This window comes from Manacus candei, unplaced genomic scaffold (assembly GCF_025592945.1).
Source record: "Manacus candei isolate 608988 ecotype Guabito, Panama unplaced genomic scaffold, ASM2559294v1 h1tg000076l, whole genome shotgun sequence".
In the NCBI taxonomy this organism is placed as follows: domain Eukaryota; kingdom Metazoa; phylum Chordata; class Aves; order Passeriformes; family Pipridae; genus Manacus; species Manacus candei.
Window position 1 is genome coordinate 9,932,926 of NW_026138124.1, and position 12,019 is coordinate 9,944,944.

Here is a 12,019-nt window from a genome sequence, read left to right on the forward strand (position 1 = left end):
TTCCTCAGTCTTGGCTGGAATCACAGCTCAGATGGACACTGCAGTCCAGCTCTGGACCTGACCCACGCTGGTATTTCCTATTTATAATTTCCCAGCAGTGCATGGTGTGATGAATTGCCCCCTACAAGTTTAACTGCACGCTGTCCAAGAAATCCAGAAATACTTCATGAAGGCTTGCAGGAAGAGGAGTATCAGCCTGGCTTCAGAGCATTTTCCTGCTCAAGAAGATGCTGCATATTGATTATTCTTTTCAGATGAAAATAACCCACTCAGCAGGATTTACTGGGCTGACAATCACCCTCAGTCAGTGCTGGAGAGTGAGAAGGTTTAATGCTCCTGCTCTGGACCTGCCTTCCTGCCATAGGGAGGGTGAGCTGATGCTTTCAAGGATGATGTTTAAAGGTGCTTCAGCTCTTCAGAATTATTGCATGTGCTCAGCTAGAAGTAGAAGCTTTAAAATAAATCAGAGTTTTCCTTTTGTTTCCGAAATACAGGGAAGAAATTCAGGCATACCTGTGTTGCTCCAGTCCCATCATGGCTCAACTGTAAACACTACTTGCTTCAAATGTTTTTTTGTTCCTCCTATCCCAAGTTTTTCTGTCCCTTTTCCTTGTCCTTTTCCCTAATCCATTGGAACAATTGGAGTGTGACACAGCCCCTTCTGTGTTTACAGGGAGCAGTGCAAAAAGTGGAGGGCAAGAGTGGAGCAGGTAGTGAGAAAATGATCTTGTGTCTTGATCCAAACTGTTAGAGAAATTGAAGAATAATAAATTAAAGAAACTGTGAGGTTGGGGAGGCCCTGGGTTGCCCAGAGAAGCTGTGGCTGCCCCATCCCTGGAAGTGTCCAAGGCCAGGTTGGAGCAACCTGGGCTAGTGGAAGGAGTGGAACTGGATGGGCTTTAAGGTCCCTTCCAACCCAAACCATTCTGGGATTTGTTGGAGGAAAATGTAACAGTCTTTAGTGTAGGGAAAAGAGGCATGAAAAGGGTGAGTGTCTGGACCTGGAACAATGGGAATATGCAGCAAATGTTGGGCAGTGCTGGTGCAGAACCCCTGGAGCAGCCTGGCCAAGGAGTGCTGGATGTTCAGCTGTTGGCAGTTGCAGACAGTCCGTGGCCAAATGTGAGTTGTTGGAATCTGTAGAGATGTAATTCAGTGAAGTTTAATGGGCTGTGATATGAGGGGAGTTTAAATAATCAATGACTTGAAACCTCTGCCACTTTGCAGCCCCCTGTTTATTTCCCCTGGAGATTGGAATCTCCATATAATGAGTTTGTCTATTGATAATGGGTTTGCTTTCATTTGAGTTAGTTGTGTAGGTTCTGTGGAAATGAGGCTGCTGATCCCAATGGTTTCACTGGCACAGCTTGGAAAGGATTCAACAAAATGGTTTAAACAGCCTCTCCAGCACTGAAATTCTGTCAGTGTGCTGGTTTTATGTATTCCTGGAGCTCCATGGGGCATCCAGCAGGAGAGACTGAAGGGGGAGATCCTGGGAATGTCACGGTCACACGTGTGCTCCAAAGTGGGTTTTAGTCAAAAAATGGACATGTTACTGCAGTGATTAATCATGGCATTAGTTATTCCCAAATCTCATTTTTCTGTGTTAGGTGCTTGTATTCCTGCACAGATAGAACAGCATGTTTATGATTTTATAGCAGCTGTTATTTGGCACGTAAGAGCTTTTGCCTGTGATAATAAATTGAAATTCATAAGAATAACCTGCTCTGTTTTGATTGTAAGTAACCATTTTTCTTTGAGTCCCTTTAACCTGAGTTTCAGAGGACACAGGTTTCCAAAGGCCACACTGAGTAGGTGTTTGAAGTGCAGAGAGAAGTTCATCTCCCTCCCAGTGCTGCGCTTCAGAAGGAAAGGGAAAAACAGGCACAAAGCTCCAAAGAGCAAAATCATTTCAGTCCTTATTTTTTGAGGAGATTGGCCCAATTTTCCTTCCTCCAGCTGGATGGTTCCTGTTTACTGCTGCTGAGAGACAAACAGCTCCCCTTTTCTGCCGTTTCTTGCAGGGTGAGAAGGTGAACTACGAGAAGTTCAGGGTTTGGCTCCTGCACAACAAAGACGCCTTCACGTTCTCGCGGTGGCTGCTCTCGGGGGGCGTCTACGTGACCCTCACTGATGACAGTGACACCCCCACCTTCTACCAGACCCTGGCTGGAGTCACCCACTGTGAGTAAAGGGGGCTGCCTATTCACATCTTCAACAGCCTTTCACATTTCAGCTCCTGTTCTGCCACCCTTGGTCATTAAACCTCCCCGCTCGGGGATAAATTCCATTTGTTCTGTGCTGGCCCATGGAAAACATTGTTCTGTCCAAGGACACTGTGGCTCTTATTTTTAAGAGTTATCAAGGCTGCCATTGCAACACTTCTAAGAGAACTTTTACTAGAGGTTTGCTACTGAGCAGGTTGGAAAAAAAAAATAAAAATAAAGGTATCTTCTCTTTGGTAATTAATTTTCTGAAGTGGTTTGCCAGTAATGCTGGTCTTATATTTAGTCTTTATAGTGGATCATTAAACTATTGAGACAGTTGAGAAAATAATGCTTGCTTCAGAAATAATTGTTACCTCCTCATTTACTTGGGCATTAAAATCAGTGGCATTCCTGGCATGTGAGACAGGCAGGGAACTGAATTAACTACAGAGGAGCCTCCTCAGGATTTGCATTTAGGAATAATCTCCAAAGAACAAGTGCTTCCTTGTGTCTCTATTACTGTAAAAGAAGGAACAGCTGGTTTTTAAATTAAATCTAAAACCAAAAGGCTGATAAATTATAACTGATGCCCAATTGTAAGCACTCACTGCAATAAAGCATCCCAGGGATCCCTGGGATTCCTGGGAGAAGGAGGTTTGTTGTGGAGGTGGCAGGCATTTATCTGGTGCTGTTTTCTGTGCTCTCACAGGTTGACTTTGTTGGGGTGAGTGTGGCATTTAATCTCTTTAATAGGTGGGTTACTTGAATAAAGCAGCATCCAGGTTTTTTCTCTTGGTTTTAAAAATGAGCATTATAATTGTTTTCGGACCGTCTGAAAGGAAAAGGCATCAGAAAGTCAGAGGTTTATAAACAGGCAATTTATTTGCATTACACAAGAGGCTGCAGGAGGCACTGAGGTTCCAGAAGAGCATTGAATATTCTGAGCTCTGAGAGATGAGGCTGAAAAACCCCAACCCTCTGAGTTTTGGGGAGTTCAGCCCTGGGCAAGATCTCGAGTGGGATCAGTGTGAGATGGTCCCTGTCCCCAGCCTGGCCAGGTGTCCTTCAGCCTCAGTGTTCAAAGAAAGCTTTGCCCCAGGCCTCTGGATGGAGCTTAATTTGATTTTGGGGTTTCTATGCTTTGAAACTGAAACTTTCCCAATGGTTTTTGCTGTGCTTTTTTTCCCCCAGAAAGTTTGTTTATTCTGAAATTGAGGTTTATAACTAGAAAAAAATTCACTTTACATTGAAGAGCTACTGTTTTTAATAGATTTTGTTTCCTATTTAATGTTGTTGTCACTTCCTCTGGGTTTGATATGCCTGTCACTGTTACATCTGCAGCCAGGCCCTGAACTGTGTTCTCACCTGGATGTGCAAAATACATCATTCAAGAAGGAAATGATCTGTAGACTGAAGAGCGTAATACTCTACCCAACCACTCCTCTGTTGTTATGTCAAAAAAAAGTGTTTCTACTTTCAATCTCTAGACTAAGTGATTTTTTTTTTTCAGTTTTAAACCAAGAATTAGAGCAATTAAGGCTGAAGTGATAATTAAAAACACAGTTAAGGAGACTGGATGAGAAGCTTATTAGGAAAAAACGAATGAGGGCAAAACCTGTTCTGATTCTTGGAGAAAAGGTGGTTCCCCCCATCACATTTGTTTCTCCTGTTGCAGTTACTTTTTCTCCCTTTTCATCTTCTCATCTCAAATTGCTCAACCTTTGTCAGAACAGACTGCCAGTTACTTAATCAGCCTCTGCCTCAGCACATCCACCAGCCCTGAGCTGCCAGGCCTGAAATCACCTCCCTCTGCCTCTCTTATCTTGCAATTCCTCATTTTTTAGGGCTGGAAATTCAAGTCATATTTTCCTGTCCTTGCTTTTAATCTCTCTCTGATCGAGTTGCTTTGTAAGAATTTCATCACCCCCCTGTGAGTTGCAGGGTCTGACACTGTGAACTGAGTTACAGGGGGAAATACTGAACTTTTCTTGTCCAAGAACCAGGTGGTGTGGTCACTCTCTGATGTGTTCTGCTGGAGAAGTTGGAGTTTTAAAGCCTTGGGAAACATGTTTGCAGAATTTTGGGTCCCTCTTGGGCATTTCAACACAACTCATGTTCTCAGGGAAAAAAATAAACTATTTTCTATATATTTTCTATATATTTCCGATATATTTCCTATATATTTCTTCAATTTCTTCAATTTCTGTATATTTCTGGGTTTTCCCATACATTTCCCATACATTTCCCATACATTTCCCATACATTTCCCATACATTTCCCATACATTTCCCATACATTTCCCATACATTTCCCATACATTATTTTTCTCTATTATTTTTCTCTATACAACTATTTGCTATATATTGCAGCAGATGACTGAGAAATCACACTAATGATTGATGGAGTTCCCTCTTTCTTTACTGATAACTTACTGACCTGAGTGAAGGTAGAACCGAGTGAAAAATTAAGTTTTCTGTGGGTAGGGTTAGAAAACTGACATAAAACATCCGAGAGTGTTTGAGTCTTCAAGTGCATGTGAGGTCTGGGGTGGAACTTTTCAGTGCCTCCCAGAAAACCCCCGGGTGGTTGTTGTGCCCAGGTTTGGGAAGCTCACGTGCCAGTTCTGTTTGGAACCCCAGAGAAAATGAAATGTTCCCCAATTCCCCTGTGATTGGTGACAGTGCAGGAATCTCATCCAGCAGATGCAAGAGTAAGGAAAATATAAGTGCTCGAGCACTTAGGAGTAATTTCAGCCTAATCAGGTCAATCTAAAGAGTGAGAAATTCAGCTCAGGAGTATTTTTAACCCAGCTGAGTGAGTAAAACAGTGAGAGCTGTTGTGACAGTTCCTGTGCTCTGAAGGAAGGCTGGGATTTAAGGCTTTTCCCTGGAGAGTCGATGCCTGTTGGAAGAACCAGTAAGTGAAATAATGTTTGTGGTAAACTGAGGCAAACACTGTCAGAGAACACAGGGAAAGAGGGAAAGGTTTTAAAGTTGACACTTGCTGGGGCAATCAGGAATTTCCTGGCCCTGGATCAGACCCTCTTCCAGCCTTCCCTCACTCTGTGCTTCCATCCAGCTCCTGGAATAACATGTCAGAGACGTGAAAAATCACCCTGATCAAAATAGTGAAAGTTATTCCCATCGATTCAGTCACAGAGACCATTTTATTGCAAAGCATCAGTGGCTCCATTTAAATTTGCCTAATGAGCCGAGCTAGCAGGGAAACAACGGAATACTAATTTTTCATCTGTAAATAACACTTATTTTGCTCTGCAGATGTATTGAATTATGTTTCTCAACACATAATTAGCAAGGAAATTTTAAAGTTACAGGAAACTGCCCACACTTGCTGCTTTTAATCAAATTTTGTTCCATCTCACTTAAATCAGAAAGATGAATCTTTCCATTTGAAAGCTGACAAAATAACTTAAGTCTGTCTTGGACATTTGCTCCTAAAAAACAGTCTCAGGGATATGAGTCTGTCTTGCACTTGAGTACTGACCAATTAGCAGCAGTTTGGATTTTCTCAGTTTCATGGTATGATCATGTACATTTAGGTTGATGTGTATAAATATATATTTAACCCATCCCACTGAAGAGCACTGTGGTGTAAATCCCACGTTACTGTCACACAGACTCAGGTGAGACCTCACTGATTTCCTTCCTTTAACTGGAAGTATTTTTCCTGCTGGTTGTAGGTGCTGGTTGCCTTTTGTATGTGTCATTTTGGTGTGTCTCAGTGTCATGTAATGGGCTCAGATGCTCAGATTTCCAGTCCTTTTCCATGGGGACAGTAGTCACATTTATCAGAGGGGTTCCTGCTTTCGAACTGACAGAATGTTTAATTTGTACTTCTTTGTTACCCAGTTCTTGTGTCACTGAGTTGTGATTAAATAACATCCCAATTCTCCTTTGAATTGAAGAGACTCTCCTCTCTTGTCAGAAAAATTCATCAAAGTGCTCCTGCTCTTCCTACCAGCTCCTGCCTACTGAGGGGCAGTTAGGACAGTCTGTAATCAGGATAATAATTCTATTTTAGAACAGACATTTATCACTATTTTAATGTAATTAATGAGAGGAGCCCTGGGTAACCAGACAGGGGGGTGGAAATGGAAGAATCAGCTTTTGAAGCAAGATTGGAGCTGAATGCTGTGGAATTAGCCTTGTCTGTCAGAGCTGGGTTTGTCAACCTGTGGGCTTTGTGGGAAGCTGGAGATGGGAGAGTAAAAGCAAAGTGAAATGAGGTGATCCCTTCCCTTTGCTCCCCTTTAAATGCCTGTCAGGATGTTAAATACGTGTTCTGGAGCTTTTCCACTTCAACTTCTTGAAACACCATCTCTTAGTCATATCTACAAGGCAATTCTGAAGATTTTAGATTTATTAAAGGTGCTTTTAAGAGCATCTTTCCTTCTGTACTGCTTTTTCCAAGTGTGTGAACACTTGTGCTGTGAGAGGAGCTGTGCTGCTCCCCCCTCTCCTGTGCTGTTCCCATCTTAAGGCTCTGATAATCCCTGTTCTGCTGGAGAGAAACCTGGAGAGCCGTGTCTGATGCACCCAAGGATCTCTCCTGGCCAAGGCTGTAACATTCCCTTCTCCCTGGGTTTGTTTTTTTTCAATTAGGAAAGGCAAAAAAGATGAAAGTGTGACATCAGCCCGGGCCAATAAGTAAAAGCCTCAGCAAGCATCACTTAAGCTGCATTTTGCCCCTTGTTATCCTCTTAGTTCCCAGGCTATTTTATGTCTTGCAAAGCAGCTCTGGGTGCCCAGGTCCCAGAGTGTTCTGTGGGTTGATTTTAAAGCCACAAACGAGTGGGTTTAGTCAGAAACAAGAGTTTGTGTCAGGCCTTCAGCTCTGCTCCTGCCTCGCCATGAGGAGCCGCCGGCGGGGACGGGGATCCACCTGGACATCCTGGGAACCAGCAAAGCAGGCCCAGTCCCAGTGAAAATGTTGGGAATATGGTATGTTTCTGCTGCTGTGAACCAGAGAGGATTGTACCAATAGGTGGGTAAAAATTACCAGAGATACTTAGTGAGTTCTGGGCCTAGGAAGAATTGTGATAAATGGGGCCTGAAATGAAAACATGCTTCGAAATTTTTGTTCTAAGACAGGGGATTATTCATGGCTTGCTACCTATGGAATATTTAAGGAGGATGGATGATTCATGGGAATGACATTAAAATGAAGGATGGGGGGTTTTTTTAGTGTTTATCACTGTCATCCCACCTGACTCGGTCTGGTCTTAAATTAACCCATTTTTAGTAGATTTACAGTTCTAGATGCATATTCTGGCTGAAAGTGTTTGCTTGTTCTTCCTTTACAATATGAAGACTGTGCTTTAGGTGTACTTGACACCTAAATTAGAATTAGTCTAATTCTTAAGGATCTGAACCAAGAAATGCTGTTCATGATTTTACAGACCGTGATTTTTACAGATTTACAGATGTGAAAGGTTTTGGTTATTCCTAATGGACAAGTGATGAGGGAGACACAAAACAGCAGGTGGGAGTAAACTGGTAGTATATGGTTAAATTACACAGGTGTGTAATATCTCCATGAGACCTCAAATGTATTTAATTAACAAAAATGAAAAAATTACTTGGCCCAGAAAGTCTGTTCTGATGGTTTGGACTACGTTGTCTATATGATACATTTTTTTAAGTAATCTGAATGAAAGTCTAGTTCACACTTTTTTTGATGGGATTTGAACAGGCATGAGGGGAAAATAAGGTTATATTTTGAAAAGATAAAATCCTTTATCTATGCAAAACCTCTTTAGAATATGGAGTTGGTCGTGCACATCAACATGTTTGGGTATTAAGTGCAGTCTGCCTTTCTCATGCTTCATTGAGGTTCAGCAGCAAATATGTATTCCCCAAATTGCCAGAGATTTCTTTCAGTTCACATTTATGGAGGAATAGATGATGCACTGCATATCCTGAGAGTGACTTACAAGATTAGGTGCAAAAATTCACTCTGGAGAAATCAAATTATGCAACAGCTGCTTTCTCAGCTGCACTTAAACTTCACGTGGGCTGCAATCCAGTAAATCCTCTGGATTTTGTTACCTGAAACTATTGCAGTGGGCTACAGTTCCTTAGGACTATAAATGAAAAATACTCTTTTGTCACATTTTTACTTGTGTTCAACCTAATCTCTGTAAGGCTGATTAGTGCTAAGAATGGTATTTACTGCTTTGCCAGTTTTACTTTCTAAAATGTTCGTCTTTTCCTCAAAAGTCAGTGTACTGGGGCTGCTGTAATACAAGTGTAACACTTATGCTAATGCTTATCAGCTGTTCCTTTAAAGGTGATTATTGGAAAATTCTTTACCTTTTAAATGTCCGTGTCATTCCAACCACTGCTTGAACTGAAATGCTTTCTGATAACCTTTCTTCTTGGAGATAAAAGAACAAAACAAGTTACCCCTGTAGAAACCTCTGTAAAGTACAATTAAAAACCAGAATGCAGCTAGGTTCTACTGTAGATATTTGACAATAAAACAGTCTTTCAGTTCTTAATTACTGAAGATAAACATTGCAGCTGCCAGGCAAAGCAGGTTTCTGCAGATTTACCCTTCACCGAGGGCAGGATGAGCTTCCTTGAGGTTTTGGAGTATCCTGGGTGTTGCATCATTTCAGGAACAAAGTGCAACTCCCCCACTTGTTATTCCTCCTTGTTACAAGGTGGATTAAAAGGGAACAAAGTGATTGAGGGAACAAGGGAGCAGGAGCACACAAATGCTGCTGTTGTGTTTGCTGATGAGAGCAGTGAGGGGGCTGTGCATCTGTAAATGGCAGTGCAGTTGTTTGGGATGTCACCTCTTGTGAGCTCTCCTGTCCCTGCTGTGACCCCCTGACACCTGGAGAGGTGACAGGACTGAGGAAAAGTGGATTTGATTGGGTAGATTGTCTCCTGTGTTGATACACTGGCTGTTGTGGGGAAGCATGTTGTTAAATCATCAAGGCACTGTGATGGAGACATCCCCTGGGTGCCTTTCTGTATTTCCTTGTATTTCATGGAACATTCCAGTTCTCCATCACTTGACTGCTCTGCTCACGTCTGTGGCAGCCCTAAGGTATCAGGGCTGTGATGTTTCAAAGAAATAACTATTTCTCTTTCTTGATTTCTAGCAGAATAATGTTCCTTTATTTATTTAAATTATTGCTTCCTTATGTGTTGGGGACAGACTTGTGGTGATAATGAATTTAAACTGAGAGATATGAGGGGGGTAATTTTTTGTGGTGGGGTTGCCCAGAGGGGTGGTGGATGCCTCATCCATGGAAACATCCAAAACCAACTGGAATGGGGCTCTGAAAACCTGATCCACCAGAAGGGTCACTCCCTGCAGGGTGACCCTTAAAGGTCCCTTCCAACCCAAATGACTTTGTGATCACGACACAACCAGGAGCCAGGAGATGGTGGAGCAGGGAATTGATCCAGCTGGGAAGGAGGGGGAGAGGAGAAAGGAAATCAGTTTTTCTTCTGGATCAGCTCTTAAGTCACTGTGCAAGTGCAGCAGCTGGAAATGATGCCCTGGGGGTGCTGAGCCCAGCCTGGGGGTGCTGAGCCCAGCCTGGGGGTGCTGTATTTCCTTGTTCTCCATCACTCAGCCCTCCCTGGGGGTGGGAGGCAGGGCTTGGGGTGGGTCACCTTGCTGTGCCCCCAGAGCTGCACCCCAGGATCTGGCTGTGACTGCACAGAGCACAAGGGACGTGTTTGCACTGATGTCACTTTTCTGGCTAAAAATCCCTCACAGGAAGATGCAAACCCCTTCCACTCCAACTCCTTGCATTTGACTCAGATTTTCCCCAACTTTCTGCTGCTGAGGGCGAGGTGTTGTGTAGGTTTTGATGCATCAAATGGTGTGCTGGGTATTACAACTCACTGTGAATTACCTAAGTTACTACTCTAAGTAAACTAATAACAGAAACAGGATAAGAAAGAAATAAATTTCCAATCTGACACATAAGTTTTTAGAGGGGGGAGCTCTTCTTTTCTTAAACCTTACAGGATTATTATTGTTTCTCTAGACTAAACCAGGCCAAATAGCTCAAGTTAAACCTATTAGAAAGCTGGCGTGGATTTAAGGGCTCAGAACCATCTGGGAATGAGATCACACGTAGTGGTGCTTAATATAGACAGCTTTGTCATTACACATCTATTTGAGCACCAATTAATTTGCACTGACCTAAAGCAGTGTTGTGACACACTTGCATATGTAAAAAGGTTAAAAGTATTGTTGAGCAGAAACTTAATCTTGTTATTTATATATATATATATTTATATATTTAATTTCAAGGATCAAGCATAAGACCAGCATTTGTGGATGAGGTTTGGAAAGAAAGCACAAGTCCTTCCTCTGGCTAATTTTATTTACTCTTGTTTAGCACCTTGTTTTGCTAATTGGTTTTGGGGTTTGGTTTTTCCCCCTCCCTCTTTAAATTGCCTTATAAGTTCCTCTGCATAAAGTGTCTTGTGGGTTTGTGTAATCACTCCCTAACGTTGAGTGGGATTCTAAATGATTCTATAGTATAAATAATAATGTGAAACAAACTCTTTTTAATTTGGGGGGAAATGCTGAATAGTGTTAAAATGCTGCATTAAAATTTAACCTTGTTACTGTATCAGAAGAATTGAGGCAAGTACCACATTATTTTTTCCTAAAAGATCTGAGATTTTTCAAAAGTGCTACTTTACTCTCCTTTTTGAGGGTTTAAATACTGGATATTTTGGGAAAATAAGATATTGCACTTATAAACTACCTGTTCAAGAAACAGGTGAGAATGAAGAGGCTGCAGGAACCTTCAGCAGCGGGAAAAGCTCCTTTCTGTATCTCTAAACGCTTGTGATGGTGCTACTGATGCTGAACTCCTTGTTGGGGAGTAGGTGAGAAGGTTCTGTGGATAAAGAAGATAAAATCTGATTTCTTTTTGTTGGTTGTGCAGTGGAAGAGTCCGACATCATCGACCTGGAGAAGCGCTACTGGCTGCTGAAGGCTCAGTCGAGAACGGGACGCTTTGACTTAGAAACATTTGCCCCCTTGGTTTCCCCTCCAATTCATCCATCTCTGAGTGAAGGTATGGAATGGGATCAGGAGTGTGAGGAGGACACACAAAATCCTGACAGATGTTACGGCTTCAAATTGGGCCTGTTCTAAAATGGCTTTTAGGCTTCGATGACACGATCGTTCCGCTGGGTCCTGACTCTTGGGAAGTGGGAAATGATGCCTGAGAAATCCCTGTTTGTTGGGAAATCTGGACTGATGAGGGAAGTGATGTTTCATTCTTAGGAGTTGTCAGGAAATACAGCAAAATTTCTGTGTAAGTTGCCCTGTAGCTGCTTAAAATTTTTCACTGGGTTCCTTAAGATTCTGTCACGACAAACTGAGTGAGAGACCCTTCCCCAGCAGTGCAAGTTAAGGAAGATTTAATTCAGGACACTCACTCAGGAGGTTTGTCTGTTGTTATTTCTGTTAATAACCCAACTGGTCTGTCCAGTTGAAGCCACTCTGATCAGAACTGGAGGTTTCAGTTGTGCAGTTGCCATTTGCTGCAGCACATCAGGACATTCAGGAACGTTCCACTTGCACCCAAGTTTTTTGTCTGCAGTCCAGGAGTGGCAATTTTTTTGTCACCAAATGCTTGGCTTCACTGACAAGCAAGTAGAAAATGGGAAATTCATCTGCAGTGGATGCAAACTGTTAAAAAAAATCAGAGCTTATGTCCAATTCCATAGGGATTTATCCCCATATTCTTTTGTTCCTAAGTGTGTTTTATCTATTTAGTGATATAAATTTCCACAGCTGCTGTG

General features: G+C 42.3%; 1 protein-coding gene across 5 annotated transcripts in view; it reads left to right on the top strand.

Moving 5' to 3' along the window:
• Nucleotides 1–12,019, top strand: part of USP32 (ubiquitin specific peptidase 32) — a 67,342-nt gene that overhangs the window by 27,460 nt on the left and 27,863 nt on the right. For all 5 annotated transcript variants that reach the window (XM_051809375.1, XM_051809377.1, XM_051809379.1 and 2 more), the window contains exons 5-6: nucleotides 2,025–2,184; nucleotides 11,155–11,286. In XM_051809375.1, coding sequence (XP_051665335.1) covers nucleotides 2,025–2,184; nucleotides 11,155–11,286 — 292 coding nt within the window. The remainder of the gene's footprint in view (nucleotides 1–2,024; nucleotides 2,185–11,154; nucleotides 11,287–12,019) is intronic.